Source organism: Artibeus jamaicensis, unplaced genomic scaffold (genome assembly GCF_021234435.1).
Source record: "Artibeus jamaicensis isolate MK-2021 breed Jamaican fruit bat unplaced genomic scaffold, CSHL_Jam_final contig_1284, whole genome shotgun sequence".
NCBI lineage: Eukaryota > Metazoa > Chordata > Mammalia > Chiroptera > Phyllostomidae > Artibeus > Artibeus jamaicensis.
In genome coordinates this window covers 5,283,618-5,303,476 of record NW_026521249.1, presented here as the reverse complement: position 1 = coordinate 5,303,476, position 19,859 = coordinate 5,283,618, and the positions used below count along the sequence as shown (strand labels likewise).

General features: G+C 37.9%; 1 protein-coding gene across 1 annotated transcript in view; it reads right to left on the bottom strand.

The window, feature by feature from the left end:
- THSD7B (thrombospondin type 1 domain containing 7B) overlaps positions 1-19,859 on the bottom strand; it is a 785,104-nt gene that overhangs the window by 13,487 nt on the left and 751,758 nt on the right. Inside the window, exons 20-25 of the mRNA XM_053666773.1 lie at positions 13,269-13,414; positions 7,799-7,958; positions 6,530-6,703; positions 6,335-6,430; positions 3,998-4,080; positions 2,243-2,435 (exon numbers count right to left, since the gene is read on the bottom strand). Of these exons, the coding sequence (XP_053522748.1) occupies positions 2,243-2,435; positions 3,998-4,080; positions 6,335-6,430; positions 6,530-6,703; positions 7,799-7,958; positions 13,269-13,414 (852 nt within the window). The remainder of the gene's footprint in view (positions 1-2,242; positions 2,436-3,997; positions 4,081-6,334; positions 6,431-6,529; positions 6,704-7,798; positions 7,959-13,268; positions 13,415-19,859) is intronic.

Genomic DNA, 19,859 nt, shown 5'->3' with positions numbered 1-19,859 from the left:
ATAATAACATAATGGATAGGGCGAAATTTCAACTGTGAAAAAAGATACATGGTGAAAAATAAGTTGTCCTTATTTTTCAGTCCCTGACCTAAGGGCCATCAGTTACTGGTCTCCCTGTGAACATTTCCCAGTTGTTTCCACAAACACAAGCATGAGTTTGTACACACCAATGCACACACAGTTTTTAAAAGACATGAATGATGCATATCATTCCCTTGGATTTGGACTTATTTTCACTTAAAATATATGTTAGAAATATTTTCATTCTAACTCATAAGTCTATTTTATTTTTAATATATCTGTGACATATATTACGTAATTGTATCACTTTGTTTTTCATTGTCTTATTTATACACATTGATGTTGTTTCCACTTGTTTGTGATACAACAAGTGATCATGGAATGAAGAGCATTTATATGCTTATTTTAGTATGTGTGTATATGCTGGTATGATGAATGGCTGGGACAGAAATTTTAGGTCACAGTGCTTGATAGGTCACTGTGTATTGCATAGAGGTTGATTGAATTTACATTCTCATCATGAAAACAGTACAAGTTATACCCTTTACCCAGATTAAATATATGGGGTCCAGCAGAAGGAACACCTGTTTGAGTGTGGTTGGTAGGGTAATAATATGGGTGGAATAATTTATAGTTTTAATTTGAGTATTTCACCTAAAATGTCATATGGTCTGCTTGAGTGTGATAGTATTGTGTTACAGAATCATATGCTAATAATTTTATAATAAAATATTCTGTAATAAAAAAGGGGCATCATTTGTGCCAGACCCTGTATATTATATATATGCTTATATATATATACACACAATAGTTTTATATATGAATATATATTAATGTACATATTATTCATGCTTTAATGAGACCCCCACATGGTTAAGGATATCACTTGTGGACTCGAAGACTCATCTCCCTGGAACCTCACCCCAATTCTCTTCTGAAATATGGCCTAAAAGCAATAGGGGAGCCTGGCTACATGTTATATCATGTACTTTTTAGAGTTAAATAAACTGATTAACTCAGTCACAACATGGATGCGATGTTTTTAAACATCTGTGGCATGCCCAGACACATGGGGGAATCAAAAGTGAGTTAAGATATTGTAGTCATCCTTCAAAATTGGTGATCTAGGGGATCTTTGGTCTGGGCTCTGGTTTTTGCTTAACTTAATCATATCGTCATGCCATTTTTGGTCCAGCAAAGGCCTAGGATCTGGAAGAAAAGTTCCCAGGGTATATTTTGCTTGAGTTTTGTCTCTAACTTCCCTCCCCCTGCCCCCTCATTCATGCCACTTTGCTCAGCCATGAGTAGCATTTTGTCCCTTAGAAAAGAATATGTGATAGGCAGAGCATCTTGCTATCACTTTCTGCCTGTTTTCAAGGTGGGAAGCAGAGACCAGTGCTATTTCAGGGCCTTCATGACCTGCCTTTCAAAGCTTGCTGTCGCTTACTAGTAGTGTGGCTTTCCTAAAATTAATTTGCCCAGGCAGTTTCAGACTCCTAATCTCTAAAATGAGAATAATAGCATCTCCTTAGGTTGCAAGAACATAATGAGAAGATTCATGCAATATAGCCAGCAAAGAACCATGGGGTATACAAAAATAGTAAATGTTCACTCCTGCCCTTAATAACCACAAATCCCTGAACCCTGCAGGCCTGACACCGTGCTTACACTCATGGCAGTCCTGCAAGGTAGGTGCCTCTAGACTGATCTCACAGATGAGGAAGCAGGCCCAGAGAGGTGAAGAAATTATACTCAGTCACAAGACAGGCACATTCTGAGCCATGATGTTCACAAGGTCTGTCTGCCTTTGAGACTGATGCTCTCTGCCTTTTCACCTGTGTTTCTCAAACCAGACAGGGTCACTGGGCATTTCCTTAGCTATCTGCATGTTCCTGAGAATCTGTTCCAATTTCTTATTTTAACTTAATTACATACATATTTACAGTTGTAAAAACATACGCTGTTGCAGAGATCATTTACAATTAAAAGGTATTTTTAAAGGTTACTATTTTGATTACTTCAGTGTCTCTTAGACAGGGGTTGACAGACTTATCCTAAAGAATCCATGAAAAATTTTACATTTAAAAAGGGTCACATTGCCTCTTCCTTTGTTCTTTTTCCTTCCAGTCCTCCATTCTTTCAGTCACACACATTGGGCTCCAGGTGAACCCTAACCCCCCATATGAAAATTTACATTTCTTAGCACATGACTGACACATACCTGGATCAAGGGGTTGAAGAGACCATCCTTTAAACATATCATGAATTTTTGAATTCACAGCTCTGTTTTTCCCAGCAAGGTTTTTCACATGAGCTTTTCTGTCCTCTGAGCCCGGTACTTTCATGCAGTAATCCAGAAAACCATTTGATCTCATTATCTCTGTGTAGCCCTTCTCACAACCACAGATTCCACCCTACAGTGTAAAAAATATTTTTGTGGTTACACATTGAATTGTGTAGATGACCAACTTATTGGAATCACTTAATATCTGCATATGACATGACAATTTGGGATTTTTTAGCAACAGACTTGCCAAAAAGATGACAATTCAGTTATTTCATCTTTCTGAATTCTAAGGTTAATTGGTCAATAGATCATCAGCTTTTTCTAGTGGTTTACCATTCTTATATCTTCCAAATATGAAATTACAATTTGTCAATAGAGGGTAGTAACTACATGCTTTTTTCCATCATAGAGATGTTTAAGGCATTTAGTCAAATTACCCTCAACTTTTCCCATTAGCTGTTCCAGATTCCCGTCCACTCACTCCAATCTATCCTCGGCAGTGAAAAGCAAAGCAATGGAATTGTGTACATATCTTCTTTGAGATATGTGCTCTTTGAGTTCTGTTGCCTCCTCAGCTGCCGAATGCCTCTCTCGCCTGCTACCATCAATCAATAGCTGGTCTGAACTACCTCCTTGCTTGTAGGCTAGGTTCTGCACTCTAAGAGGGCAGCCCAAGGGGAGAAAAAAATAAAACTTCATCAAAGGCACATGTGTATTAGAAGAAACCTGCTTGAGGAACATGACACAACTCTTTTAAAAATTATATATGCATTGCAGATTATGAGTGCCATTGATTAGAATACATTGCCCATTTTGCATTATTTCCTGAGCATTTGGTAGCTAGGAGGTACGGGAGAATAGGGAAAAGGATTTCTGCTCTAAAAATTTATGTGTGCGTGTATGTATATACAGATACAATTTTTATGCATAGGCATTTATTTAACTTAAATTGAACTACACACCAAGGAACATTTATGCACAAGCCATTAACACAGACAACAATATAAGAACTGGCTCGGGGTAAAGGGAGAGTGAGGCTGGGAGGAGGCGGGGAAAGGGAGGAAAGTGGGAACAACTGTAACAGCATAAACCATAAAAATTAAATTAAAGCAAAAAAAAACCCTTACACTACAGTATTTATAATTAATTTTGCTAAATAATATTTAGCGATTTGGAGGAATAAATAGGAAGGACACAGGGATGAGAACTAAGGGGGGTGGAAATGGGAGGGAGGTGGGGAGCAAGGGGCGGGGGAGGCTGGGATGGGAAAAATAGACAAAAAACTGTACTTGAAAAATAACTAAATAAAATTAATTAAAAAGTAATATTTAGCAAATATGGACATGTATTGAACATTATAATAACTTTCTAAATAATTTAGGTAGATGAAAGGCTAAGAATTAAAAAATAAATCAGTAGAGAATATTTATTGATAACTAGAGCTAATACAAATGAGATATCTGAAAAACATATTTGCCTATGGACAGATTTATAGAAACAAGACTGCTTGCCGTAACAGGTCCCTGCCAAAACATTCTGAATACGTGCGATTACTCCTACAGGTGCCTCTAGATGGTACCATGGGCACATGGAACTGCTGCCCGACTCTCACCCACTGGAAACCGTCCTACAGCATACGCAGAACACAGCAATTAAAATACTTAAAGAAGTCTCCAGCACACAACTCACCTGTGTACAGTAGGAGAAAGGTTTTCTGCAGGCTGGGTTACACTGGCGAATGGCAGCCGGACGCGCCTGAGGGGAGCAGCCTCCTACAAAGGAAATCCCACCATCATTCACAGATTTTTCTATGATAAATATTAAAAACATTTTTCCCTTTCTGGCATGGGCCACTTTGTAACAGTTATTATTTTTGTTTATGAATCCATTGGCTGACATGTGGCCCAGTCTTATTTTATTGATTATTTCAGGATACATTGAGATGGGAGGCTCTGTGAACAGAAGCTATTTATAGTAGATTTTTTATACCTGCTCACTGGCAGTGTGGTTCTATCATGTGGCTATGCTTGAGGGGACAGTCTTTACTGCCAGCATCAGTAAAAGAATTGGTGAAATCTCAATTTAAGTTCAGGAGCATAAAATACGTCTGCTTGAGACTTATTCTACATGTATTTTTCTCCAGTTCTGGAATACCCCAACTAGACACTAGGTCAATTCCCAATAACCAAATGCTCAAAGAAGGACACTAATCAATTTATGGGTCCAGAATATCAAACACTTTGGTAACATTTTAAAATATTTCAATCAGGATACAGGCACATACATGTACATACACACACCCCCTCTGCTGCCACACGTATTGTTAAGAGCAAGAGAACAGGTTCCAGGAGGAGCGGTCATACAGCTGACACAGTACTTGGCACAGAACTCATTAAATGCTTTTGACTAGGGGAATGGAATAATCCATGTAACCTGCATTATTTCTGTAACCTGAAAATCACTTACGTAGTAGTTTTGCCCTCCTACATTCTGAGTACTAAGCAGAGAACTTGCATACTATTCAAGGGCCGTATTTAAACTTTATTTATAATATTGGTTGCATTTATACTGTAACCTTTGCCTTACCAGAATCACCAACCAGTTATAGTTTGATTTTATAGCTATCAAAAAGCTTTGGGCTATGTTTATCAAATCTATACTTTTCCTAAGAATGAAGCAGCTAAATCCCCAGTTACTTGGAAAATAACCCACACAAATTAAAAAAAAACACACACTTCAGACTTAGCACTTTGGTGTGAAATTATTAATTTTGGGCATAAGTAGCAATAACCACAGTTCTGTTGCTACCAGTTGTGTTCAGAGGGGTTTTTTTTCACTTATTAAAGCAGCAATGTCCAAAGTGCAGTGCGTGGACCCCTGCAGGAGGGGATCTTGTGAGGACCAAGAAGAAAATATTTGAATTTACACAGCTTATACAGCATTTTTGTTTACACTTTAGAAATGAAATTAAGCTCTAAGAGTGCTCAGCAACCCGAGCTCCCACATCAGGTGTCCACACCTACTCTGTGTGTGACGTGCCCTGTGCAGAGAACTCTGGGAGAGAGCAGCCCACGCCCTTCATCCCCGATACAGTATGGCAGTGTATCTGTGGTGCTTTCCATGTTCCTAGTCCAGCTGATTCACAAAAGTTTTAATAATAACTTATAAAATGTATAGGTAGCGTAAAATAAATTATTGTATGAGTAAACTATGGATTAAAGGGAATACCAATAATGCAAAAACAAATATACAAGGAAAAGGCAGAACTGACAATTTTATACCTATAGAAGAACAGAAATTCTCCCTACAAGAAGTTGTCAGTCTAGTACTAAGTAACAACAATGGCAATTTAATTACCTCTGATAAGAAGGCATAAAAATGCCCTTTAAATAATTAAGGCTGCTCGTACATCAAATCTTATCCCTTGTCAGGAATGAGGAACCCTCCCCTCAGTCTACATGTCTATATTAAATAATAATCATGGTTGTCACTGTCTCTAAAAACTAAGCTTGCAGCGAATGAATATAAGCATCTATAATGTGCAGCAAGGTTTTTGCTGCATTAACAAATATAATGTATTAAATTGTTATATATCCTAATAAAACCTTTTAATTTTAATGTCTGTATGTTTCATAACATATAAGCATATAATGTGATATATAAACACATATGTTGAAATAAGCCCTCAAATACTTATTAATAAGAAAGTACAGGATTTAAAATTTTAGAGACCATTGTTCTAAGCTAGCATCTGTCTTTTTCAGTCTATTTTCCCAATCATGATTTTTAAGATAATTTAATTGTGTTTCAGCCTATTTCTTTAACTTATCTGGTATATTACGGGTCTTCATACAGAATTGTTTGCTTTCTGAGATGCAAAAGTCTAATGAATATTTGACAAGAAGATCATCTAAGGTCATCTGTCCAGTCTTTCCATTCTTATAATTTGTAAGCTAATTCTCCTCGCAAACAGTAACACTCAAAAAATGTTTGGGAAGTACCCGCGTGAACCTTAGGCAGAAATACCTGTGACATTAATGCCATCTGAACGTTGGCACCATACAGTCCGTTCATTATTGTTCCAAAGACTTGCTTTCCATGTGTAGTGATAACATTTGCCTCCTGCAAGCAAATGAGATAACAGCAGCGCTATTATACCTGACATGAAAAAAGAATAAGCTTAATCAATCAAACCTGAGAATTGAAAAGTGCTCTTGGTACCTGTACAAGGACGTGTCTCTAGAACCTGCTGGGGGCAGCTGTCTTGGTTTTCAAAAGACTGAATTATAAATGTCCTTGACCTCGATTGGCGGCCCATTGCCTCGAAGCTTCTTCCATCAATGCAGGTTAGTTCGCATGAGCTCCACTCTGACCATTCCGTTAAATGGCAGTCTCCTGGGTGATTGTGTGGTACAAAGCAGGGGAAATAACACGGAAGCTGGCACTTGACAACATTTACATGAACAGGTTCACAGTGACATTGGCGGTGGTGGCAGCACAGTGATGGGGTGGGTTCAGGTACCACGCACTGTACCCTGACCAATTTTCCAATTAGAAAGTACTAAAACTGATTAATTACTTTATGATTCAATATAGGTTAGGAAGAGAGTGCCAAAACTAGACTGGCATTACGTTGCTTCAAATCATAGTCATATTTAGAGAACAGTATGTGTCTGCTAGTGATAATAAACATTTTTAAAAAATGTAAAGATTTTTTACATTTAATTAAGTAATTAAGTTTTCAAGTAATTAAGTTTTCAAGAGGCAGCATAATGTAAAATTGATGTCCAGAGAGACAATATAATGAGAATAAGTTGGTCATTGAAGTAAATAACTTTGAGCTTAAAGAATGTTGAATTTAATAAATGAAATATACACACAAACTTCTGTGTATATATGTACATATGTATGTATATGTGTTTATATACATGCACATGCATTTTACATGCTATACTATAAAGATATATTAAGCCACCTTAAACTTATGCCATATACTATACTTCAATTAAAATAAACTCATACATTTTATGTAACTATTAATGACCTTCACAATTACATAGAACATGACCATTTGACATAGTACTTTCATGAACAGACAGCCTTACTTGTCTCAACCATTGCACTCCCCAGAGGTTCATCCATTCATGGATTCAGTCAACATTGTTTGAGTGTTAGCCAATGTGCTAGGTGCTGTCAGGAATTATTAACACGGTTTTCTATGCCCCGGGTAAAGCACCAGAGAAGTGAGAGACAGGATTCTAACTTAGGTCTCAAATTTCCACATCCAGTGTTTTGTTTTCCTCGGGCCTACACGGCCTCCATTGAAGCTATGTGTGCATTCCAAAGTTATAACCACGATGAAAAATGAGTTAAAGTTAGTTAAAAAGTTCCATTTTGATGAGATAGAGGTTCAAAACAGGATAAATAGATAAGTAAGTGAGAAAATAAGTTCACCATCAAAGGCACTCCCAATTGTTTCAAACTGCCTACCTGGGCAAGGCACAGAACAGAGCTGCTTCAGGATGGCACCCTGAAGGGGCATTTCTTTACATTGTGTGTCGTCCACGTGTACAGCAGAAGCCGAGACTGAACCGTTGTGGACCACACAGGAAAGGCTGCGGGTCTGGACCCCTTCCCCACAGTCTCCACCCTGTGAGAGGAAAGGATACTGTCAGAATTACCCAAGCAATTCGTATCTTAGAGCTTTGGCTCCCACTACCTTTTGTTTAAAAAAAAAAAAAGGCAAACCCTCCTAGTTGTATATCTCAGCAGGTTCCTCCTCTTGGGAGTTCTCTTTCAACTGTTAACAATAAAGTATCACTAAGCAATTCTTCAAGGGCTAATAGAGAAGCTGAAGAAAAATGCAAGTTTATGCCGTGAAATTTCTGTTCTCAGAATATGACCATTCATTTTGGAACTCAGCCAGAATTGACTGAAAAAGAAAAAACAATACATAATTTGTCTAGGTGTATGTGATAAAATGGCCTAAACTATAATCGCTCTCCCTAAAGAACATGCACAGCCGCAGGGCATACGTTTTCTTTTTACTTTGCTTGTTTTCCCCCGTAGGGAGCTCAGCACTTTCTCATACGGATTAGGCTGGGGTTTCCAGTGCAATACTGATTTTCTCTATTGCCATGAGTTGATTTCCCAGCATGCGTTTTGTGATGAATAATGTTCTTTGAAGATATTTACAAATACAACTCAGATTATTCTTGGCAATTAGGAAAAAAAATGTACAATATCTCCCAGAAACAAAGGCTTAGAAAGGCCCTTACTGGTTACTTGGCCTAAGTATTTGCCTGATATAAGGTTTCCTACTCTACATTTTGGCCAGATATTCATGAAATGAGTGTTCTTTCTTCAGTTTTAGTCAGGTGTTCATACTTCAAAAAGAAGTCCATTGGCTGTTTTGATAATTTAAGATGATAGCTCTCTTTTTGCACAAATACCTTAAAAAACAGAGCCTCAGGCAGGCTTTTCTGATGGGGAGGTAAACTCCCTCCTTGCAAGACTGAGGGTAAAAGAAAAGAGTCAGGAACAGAAGGAAAGCGGGTATAAGGGAGTGTGACTAAGCTGGCCTCGACTTCAAAGTTAACACAGTTGCTTTCTTGATCACCTAACATCTTTCAGACAGGCCATGTGGTGTCCCTGTGCCTCAGTAGCATCCACGAGGGGCCGAGGCAGGAAGGGAGAGGCATTTAAGTGCCATCTCCTCCTTGGATCCACTTCTCATTGATCAACCATCATCCTAGGGAGTATTAACTGCTCTGTACTTCCAAGGTATGCTACTCAGTTTTTATTAAGTCTGGAATTTGGTGGAAGAGCTAGAGCTTTTCTGACGACTGCTGGTATGGTTGAAGGGGGAGGGTGAGAAGGAGAGGAAGAGAGGAGGAAAGAAGAACTGTGCAAGCCTTGGCATCTCTTCCTGCAGCCAGGAGTGCTACGTGTTATAACCCACCAATCCGTTCTTAGGTATCAGCGTGGTAACTGTGCTCTGCTCTGGGACACTGGATTTCACCTCCTTAATCCTCTCCACCACTGGACTCAGAAACTGCATTGCCTTGGCCTTGGAGCTACTGTGGCTCTTGCAGTGGCAGGAGTAAAAAAGTTTCAGGTGGTCTGCTGAAGCAGTTGGGGACAGTTTTCCGAGACATAGAAAGGTGATCGGGGCTGATGGGCCTGATGGGCACCGGCCAGGTCAAGGCACAGCAGCAGCATATACTTTGTGTCACGGGCAGCTGGTAGACGGACCACTGGAGGGGCAGGGTGGTACACAATGGCTGCTGAGAAAAACTGTTTATGCGAAGAAGTCAGGATTCAAAGGCACATTGGAAAAAGAAAAGGTGCAACTTGGAGGAGGTCCAAATTGTAGGAACTTAAAGCCTCCAGAATCCGAGTAGGCACAGAAACTAGGACCATCATTTTCTCTTCTAAAGATGTTTTAACAAGAATTATAATTCATTTATCCAAGATGGCAATCGCCACACTTGATTTATCAATACCCCATAATTACTCTAATCATTTTTACAGCTCTAGTGAAACTGGCAAAAAAAATTCACCTTAACTTTAAGTCTAAGTACTTTTATTTTGAAGATAAGTGGAGGTTTAAATTCAGTTTATTGTAGGTTCATTCAAAGCAAATGCTGCAGTAAATGTTTACTCCATGAAGAAGCAAATAACTGGTGTAAGTTAAACTTCATGTTAGGGGAGGATTTTCTCTTAGAACTTATTATTCTATGTACTGGATCTATGCATTATCTGGTGTGTGTACTTTGCTGTAGTATCAGACTTCATGTACTCGGAGAGAAGAGTCTGAAGACCTAGCAGCATGTATGAAATTTGAAAACACTGCCATCTGGAACCTCAGAAACAGAACACGTAATTGACTTGAGTTTTGTTTGACATTCCAGGGGATGGGGTGTAAGGAAATAGTAGGAAACAAGTCTACATCAGGGGTCACTTTAAAAACCAAGACAAACTATAATATACTCGTAGTCTGTATCCATATGCAACCTTAATCTCTCATAGCAGCCACATATGAAGAGGAATTAGCATCCGAATGATAATGTCACTCACAAAGCAAACATTTGCTCACTCTCATTCCCAAGACTTTATACACTTGGGTCTGAAAACAGAATCTGGCTTTTTAGAGCAAGATTGTCAACACAGAGGATTCTCTCAGTAACTCTCCACTGTCAAGATCATTAATGGACTTTTTGCACACTCTTAATTGGCATTGCCAGATGTGGATAGGCAGATGGTGCTAATAATCATAATTATAGTTTTAAATAAACTATAATAGCCATTACAATTTATAAGCTCTTCTTTTTTGCCAGGTACTATGCCAAGCATTGTAGAGGACAGAGGGGAGGGAGGAAAGGGGGGAAAACCAGGAAGGGTCTGGTCAAGGAACAGGTGTAATGAGGCATGGACATGGACAACAGGGTGGAGATTGACTGTGGGAGTGGGGGATGGGCCAGGCAGGGGAGAGCAATGGTGGAAAATGGGGACAATTGTAATAGAACAACAATAAAAAAAAGAAAGAATTGTCTACTACCTACCAAAAATCTTCAGTAAAATTTGTACTATGCTACACCCATTACATAGGACTTAAAAAGAGGTTTGGAGAGTAGAAACTTTGCAAAAATTGCAGAGCTAGGAACCGGCACACAATTGATTAAAATTAGGCCTGCTAAACTCCAAGAGTCTGAACTCCTAAAATAGATCAACCAACGTATGTGTGGACACATGCTATCTGCTGAGGAACTTGGAAAGAAAGAGGGGGAAAAAAGTAAAGACTGATGATAAACAGTTCCCTTTGCTCATCTCTTTCCCTGTAAGATAAGGGCAGACTTGAAATTTCAACAGTGCTCTGTGAAAGCTTCTCTTACTATGGTTTGTTACTTGTTGACGGCAGTCAGCCACTTCAATATCATCAACACCCTCAGCAAATGAGCAGGTTATATGCCTGCATTTGGTGAGTTAGGATATGATGGGACAAGAAGAAGCAGAAGTGCAGTTGTGAGAGAAATGTTTTTCCCTTGCGTGCAAAGGTTCACATGTATTTTTATCAGTAATTCTAAAACCTCAACTTACATATGAATCGCAGAAAAGACAACTCACTAAAAAGATACTGTGTTTTCTGTCTAAGAAAGGGTTCACATAGGCTTTGGAAAAGCAGAAATGCAATTTGAACTCAGGAAAGTCGCCATCAAATATCATGATTCCCTTTCTTTTTTGCCCCTGGTTTTCTTTGTGTTACCTTCTTTTTTCTTTCTTGCTTCTGAATGACTGGCTTTATCTACAAGGTGGGATAATGTGGTAGCTAAAAGTTCCTGAATACGGTACCTTTGAACAGCTTTAATTCCATTCCAAATTCTTAGGGAAGAACTGAATGTGTCAGTTAGTGGGAATAACCTCATCTGGAATTCTGAGGAGCTCTGAAGTTTCTGCATACTTCTGCTCTTATGGTCTCTAGGCCTCCAGGTCTGGCTATTGCTAGCAGATGCTATAACCCCAGATTTCTCACCACACTGCTACAGAGAATGTTCTCAACCCACCACCCTTGCCCCTGTGGTTCTGTCAAAATCTCAATAGGTAACAACAAAATGAAACATCACATTTGGCATTTCCCCATCATGTTCCTGTGGGACAAGATGGCAGATTTGTCTATTTAAAAAAAAAAGTAGGAAAGGCTCCTGAATCCAAGAAGACAGAATGGAAAGTAGGAAGAACTAGTAAGGCATTGTAACAGCTGCTTGCCTGCTAAGACCCGGAGCACAGAGTGTGTCAGCCCCCCTCCCTCCCTTGTTCTTCCCTCCTCCCACCTTTCTCCCTAAATTTCTTTTTCCTCCCTTCCCCTGCAATGGGTTGCTGAGTTCTTTGAGCTTATTTTCTCTACTCTGTCAACCTTCATTGCAATTATAAGAAGAAATATTCCTTTCATTTTCTTACTTGTGATTCCAAAGCCTTGTTTAGAAACTGCTAAAGGTTTAGGAAAGATTTTAGACTAGTAGACAAAAAATTTACATTTAAAGCCATTAGGTTAGTATTGAATTACTTACCCTGGTTACATTATTTTCTGTACAAAGGAGACTGAACAAATGTACTGCACATCTTTGTTCCTCTGGGATTTATCACAGTCCATGAGCATTTAACTCCCGCCAGACAAAAATGCTGCATGACAATGTCATCTGACAGGAGCACCAAACATCTTCATAAGGATGCTCTGCAGATTTCTTAATACACAGTCAAAATTATTGTGACCTAATTATAATCAGCTTTGGATTATGAACCAAAGGGTAAACTAGTAAAGTAAGAAAACAGGAAAAAAAAAATCAACGTGCATTTTCTTCTATAGGAAGCCAGGGAGAAAATGCAGTGTAGGATCTTTGCTGACCCAGCAAAAATTCTGGGTATGTGATATATTATGATGTTTCTAGGCATTTATATTTCAGGCCAATAAAAAAGTAATCATTGAGGAAATTATAGGAACCTTGGTTTATATAATAATGTTAAAATATAACTTTCATACGCTTTCGGTTGCCCATATGCAAGACTGTGTTTAAGCCTCAAGGTGCCTCTTTAAGAAATACAGCCTACAGCAAGCTGTGCATTTCCCTAGCATCAGGGCTTTGCCTAATTAAAAAATATTTTGATATTTCCAACAAGCCAGGAAAATAACAGAATTCTTGAGGATGCCAAGGAGATTGACAGTCCCTCTGACCCCACTTATTACAACCAGTGCCTAATGAGTGGCTATGTATTTTCCTAGCAGTATAACTCTGCTTGAGGTTAAATCATTTTATCGCATTTCCCGCTCTACTCTATTGCATAAATATACATGGTGCCAGGCCCCTGCTGCTGTGAAATTTGTTACCTCAGCACATAGGTTTGACTGGACAAGTGCTTTGGACACATGGACGAGCATTTCTCTAAGCGTCACTACATGACCTACCTCCAATTTACATGCAGACCAGCTGCTGAGGACCCAGCTGTAGCACGGGGTCACCGGGCAGGTTTTCTGCTGAGTAAGCTCCGGGGGGCATGGCCGTCCTTCCCCTTGGGCCGGCAGCATGATAAATCGAGTCCGTCTCATTCGACCTAAAATGTTAAGAAAGATGTCAGCTTTTGGCTTAGAAAGGGAATTAAAGGACAAAATGTTGCCTTACATATCCAAGTCTTCAATAAAATACACTGAACTTTGTCACATGCAGCTTTCGACTTTCCTGCGATCTTAACTGAGGTTCCTGCAGAGACAGGTTATCTAAGGTCTGCAAGATGTTTAGGATCGAAAATTCTGTCTTCCACTTCTTCAGTGTTCCTAAGTTCAAGCCATGTGTTGTTGCCTAATAAACTGATTCTGTAAACATTAGCAGAATATTAATTCATTCAGCAAATATGTATTTGTTAAGCTGTAGTATCACCCAGGCATCCTGCTATGTCCTATAGACACAGCAATGGAATTGCGAGGTGTATCTTCAGCTATCACAGAACTTATATTTTAGGACAGGATTACAAATATTAAAAATGGAGACAGTTGCATCTTCTTTATCTGTTAGGCTATACTTTAGCAAAGATGTTAAAAATGACACACAATCCAAAATGCCCTAAACAATCCCTTAGGAAGGTTCTGCTCCAAGGTCCCAATAGGTTTTCTCAATTATTTCAACATGGCTAATATTCCTAGAGTTAAAAAATTTTTTTCACTGAACACAAGATAAAGTTGTTGCCTTATGGGAAGGAGCTATGATGTTTATAAAACACGTTCAAATTCTGGTATCCCATAATGAAATGAAATTGGTTAATAAGAATAACTGAGGAAAGAGCAGGGCTCCAATGTCAACTCATACCCATACTAGAAGCAGTAGGTCATAAACTTATTAAGTAGAATCGTGGGTGGAATTTAAGTGTCTATGTTTCTCTCTCTTGATATCTCCCTCAGTCACTCTTTACTCTTCTTTTACTGCTAAGGTACTGTGTGCCTATAGTTTCCTTACTACTTATCAATGGATTATAATGTCCTCCCATTGTTGTTATAGATTAATTACAAAATTGCATTTGTGATGAAATATTCAAGGAAAAAACAAGGGTCCTATTAGAGAATGTTACAGGGATGCATCCTATTCTGGGTTGGAATCAGAAAACATTTCCTTGAGCAGCTGAACTTTAAGCAGAAATAGTAAGTGGTGTAGCTGGGCATAATATACAGAGTGTGTCCCCTGCAGAAGAAAGAACATGTGAAGAGGTCATGAGATGAAAAGAAGTAGAACATGTTTGAGGACCTGACGGAAGGCCAACATGTGTGGAACAGAGATAGTCAAGGAAAGAGTAGGTTGAGACAATGTTGGTAAAGCTATTAAAAGTGGAGTCTTATAGTCAATTCCAAAGATTCTGCATTTATATCTTAAGAACTGGAAAGCTAGTAATGACTTCACTTCTATGTAGAATTCAGGCCCTGGGTAGGAGCAATTCTCAGATGCTCTCACGTTTAGAGACAAGCAAGGGTGACTCACACTTTCAGTGCACTAGATATCTTACTGGCCACCAGAATATTATCATAGACTTGGTGGTAAACTAATGCTCTCTGAGAAGACCCTTGAAGAAAACCAGGAAGTTCTAACCACTGAATTCTAAATTCCTTGAAGTTTGGGTTTCTATCCCTAAAGTGGTGTTTCATATATTTTAAGCACTAATTAAATATTTGTTTAATTCATTATTCATAAGTTATCTACATGATATTATCTGGTATCAGATAATGTGCAATAATTTAATAATACCAGTACAATTATTAAGCAGGTACCACACACTAGGCAATATTTATAACAATCCTAGAGGAAAATTCTATTATATTCCCTATAGATGAGGGAACTGAGGCACAGAGAGTTTAAGTCACTTTTTTAAGGTAAAAAACTCCTAAGGTGCAGAATAGAATTCAAACTCTGAAATCTGTGATCCAGCAGAAGCTATATTAGTCAGGATGCTGGGTACATACAGTCAAGATAGCAAGGATAATACCAAAAAGGTATAAAGAAAACTGTGGGTGATGGTAAAATGTTGTCAGAGATAACATGGGTTTGGTGAAGAATAGGATCCACCCATTCTGCATCCTTGAGTGTTTGGACAGGTGTTCTCCCCAGCATCGGTCAGATCAAATCATAGGGTCGGACATCACCTCGTCCATACAAACACATTTGGCCTAAGATTTTATGTTAATTCTTGTGTATATACTCTTCAGTACTGTATCTTTATGTTTAGTCACTTGACATATCTATTATCTTAATGTCATTATAATTGCATTTTGTTCTAAAATCTGTTTTTGTAAGAATGATGACAATTCAGTATTGTCTTTATCATAACTATAGAAGCTGTATTTTATTATAATCAAATAACTCCAAGCTTGTTCTTGACTTGATGGCACATGGATAACCATTATTTTAGAAATATTTTATTTATTTCCAATAATGTGATAGATATCCTCTCCTGGACATAGGGGTGCAGGGAATCTACCTAATGTATGCAACAGGAAAAAAACCAATGCTATTACTTTTTGAAATGATGTAGTATTGAAACCATTCACTGAAAGCATAGTCATATGATTTCTCTACCTTTTGCTATCCAATCACAAAGATTTTCAAACAATACCATTTACTACAGCAATATATTTTTAAAACCAAAAGGCCCATAACAACCCTAAATTTTTAAGTATATTGTTATATTTAACTGCCTAATATTAAAGTTCAGTTAAGAAGCATAATTGCTAAGCATAAAATAGACAGGGGGAGGTTAAGAATAGTATGGGAAATGGAGAAGCCAAAGAACTTATATGTATGACCCATGGACATGAACTAAGGGGGGGATGCTGGAGGGTGAGTGATGCAGGTCAGAGTGGGGATAAGGGGGAGAAAAAGTTTGGACAACTGTAATAGCATAATCAATAAAATATACTTAAAAGTTTAAAAAATTCCTAATAAAGGCACAAGAATCTAAAGGGTAACTCCCAGCCCTGGTATTTTTGTGGGGTACTCAACATCCATGTGTGTTTTTCTTTTTAAGTCAGGGATATTTGGTTGTATAAATTAAACAATCAGGCAAAGTACTCCTCAAATTAGATACTCTTTCTCAAGTCCTGAAGTTTTAAATATAAAATGTAGCTACATGGAATATGGATGGTATAATAAGGAGGCCTACCATTTCCAATGATAGTCGTCTGATATTACTTGGGTTTCTAAACATCGGACTGGATGGAAAAGCCAACCAAACTGTATCTCAGCAATGACTGTTCTAAAAGGGACCCCCAGTGGCAGGAGCATGACAGAACTGTTTCAGTGATAGTAAACTTGCATGTGATAGGGGAAACAATGGTGGTTACTGTAAAAAAAGATATTGAAAATTATGATATAATATAGAATATTTAAAAAAAGATAATTTAAAAGTAATTGATGTGTAGTGAATAGAAACCTGGGCTTTGCATTAAAATTCCTTAACTGTAAACAGTTCTCTCAAATTAACAGCAAGTAGCAGTGAGCACAGAAAGCATTTTAACTCCTCTGAGCATAAATTTGCTCTTCTATAAAATAAAATTAAGTATACAATAGTCCTTATTAACTGAGGAAAATCATGCTGGGGAAAAACCCACTTAAAAAGTGGGTTTTAAAAAGTGAATCTATTTTAAATGGAAATTAAATTATTTGAAATAAATAATAAAGTGTCTAAATAGGACATTTTCTGGAACTAAAGAGTATGCAGTGGGTTTATTTGCTCTAATATCAACTACCATGCAGATTATAACAGCGACTATACACTCATTATTAGGATGAAGAAGAAATCAGCTACTGGTATTTCTTACACCATTTTATGATTATCCTATAAAACATCCATCGTTTCATGACTAGCTTGACCAGTTTGATGATACCATCTTTGGCCTTTGAGCCACTTTTCATCTGTTTTCTCAGAAGCCCCCATCAGTGGCTGGTGTACAGATCTCTCTATTTTGTACTCCATTTGCAGTTCGAGATTGGCCAACAAATGCCCTGATGCAGTGATGGCACATGTGTGTCAGTGGAGGATTGCCTGTTGACTGGGGATGGCTTTATAATGGGTGAGGTCATTGGTGAATAATTTGACATTTTGAGGGGTTTTGCTTCCTATAGGGACTCACAGTTATGGTGACTCGGGAAGAATGCCGAGATGTTGTGGACTCCTCACACTTATCTCTCACTGACTGAATACGTAAAACATACATAAACCACCTGATAGGCTATCTAAAATATAGTGGGTACTTGTTAAAATTTGTAACATTTTAAATAATTTCTTTTAATAAGTACTATTTCGTATCAATTCCTAAAACAAGCCTATAAGGGGTACATCAAATGTGCTACCTGTATTCACACTAAACTATGAAATCCATAAACATTCAGCCTGTCCCCAACCCACTGAACCCCGCACACCCCCATCTGGACCACTTTAGTCCTCAAAGTAAGTGTGGAGGTTGCCGCCGTACATATCCTCATGTTTCCAGTCTGGTGGTGGGAGATCTTCTTAGAAATTGTCTGAACTTGTTTGGGCTTATGATTTTCAATAAAAGCATAATATATGGGTCTAGGAATTCTATTTGGAACCTGAATTCAGTAATAGATATAGACAATCTGTTTAATGAGCAATACCAATGAGATGTAGAAGCAGAAATTGACTCTATTCATCTGCTCCTCAGGCTATAAAAGAGAGAAAACACTTTCTACAAAATATGTTTCCATTTAGTAAAAACCCAAATTATGATAGGGTAAGTTTGCTAGCAATTCTCTCTGAGCCTTTTTCTCTCCTTGGGAAATATTTGAAACTCATTATAATCAAAAGTGGTATTAGGCCTACTCTTAAATTCACAATAATTACAATACTTATAAAGGAGGAAAAAAGGCTGCCTGGTAAGTCCTCCAATTACAGACACAGGCAGTGAAGCATGCTAGTGTAAAACGCACACACATACACCACTCAGAATTCAAAGAGAGCAGAAGTTTAAGCCTGCACGTAAGTGTAAAGCATATTGGCCCAGGTCACGTTCCTATTGCACCGTGGTCAGCCTTAACTCTGAGGCCTTGGGGACAACAGGGATGTGGAAATTTTAAGTGATAAAAATCCCCTGAAAACTTGCGAAGAACTTGTCAGTCTATACATTCATAAAAGGAAATTGACTCAAATGACATGGTTTTCTGTTCTGTCCGTAGTTTTGGCAGATCTGAGTAGCCAGTAGCCATGCACCTTTACAGCGCCGTGTTTTAAACAATGGTTCTTCTGTGGCCCTGACACATGATCAACTGAGTTAACTGAAGATGATGGTTTTGATAGCTCTGGACAACTTGAATATGGCCCAGGCAAACAATGTAAACTATGTACATAGAAGAGAATGGGAAAGGGAATTCATCAGTAATGAAGCAAAGAAGAAAATACCTATTTAACCTTACGTAGTTCATTAAATAAACTATCTGAGCAGTTTACATGAATGTGCCTATAAACTCCCATGCACCGTGGACAGAAATACAATAACAATAGATGAATTGACTTGGAGTTTACAGCATGTTATTTGAATAGTATTATTACTGGTTTGCTTTAAACCTAGGCATTATTTCTTTTGAATACGAGTTAAATTTTTAAGGCATGGTTACAACTTCAGTCCTTTGAAGGCAACTGGGAGGCTGATGTGATCCTGGCAAAAATGAGTTTGACACCCCTGGCCAGCACCTCCCCTGTAAAATATGCCTATACTTCATAGTACTCTTGTAAAAAATTACTAAAATACTAAAATTCCATAAAATCCTAGCATTTATAATTGTGCCTTTGACGAACAGATATTAAAAAGTAGTTATTCTAATATTTTATAATTTTACAGATTAAAAAACCAATGCAAGCAAGTTTGCCAAGACCAGCCCAAAGTCCTACAACTTGCCATTGTAGAAGCCTGCTCTAAAACACAGATATTCCAGTTTTTAATCTATTCTTTCTTTTCCTGTTCTACCATTTAGCTTCTTGATCTTTTGTCATAGGAGCTAATTCATTGGTATGGTAAATAAGTGTGAACTGTTATAAATATGGGACTGTGCCTGACCAAGAACACCACACTGGCCACATTTTATAAAGACACTAAAAGCAAAGATGACTGGCTTGCCTTTGAAATCTAAAAGAGAAAAAGAAAGCTGAGAAATTTCAAAGTTGTGATGCTTTGTAGTTAATACTAGATTATTTTTTCATTATGAGCTACAATTGACAAAAATTATATGCCACCTTGGAATCACAAAATGCAGTCTGGATTACATAGTGTAGAAAAATATTATAAACTCATGTACATTGAACTAAAAATATGAAACAAGAGAAAATCATGGCCTTGGATTAAGAACATTCTTATAATGTTATTGGCTAAATAAGTATAAATAATTCATGCTATGCTAAATTTAGGGAGTCCTACATTCTGCTGAACTGATGAAAATTCAACAGATGGAGAATATGACTAATCCAAATATTAAGCTCTTCTATTACAAGCTTTGATCTTTGAAAT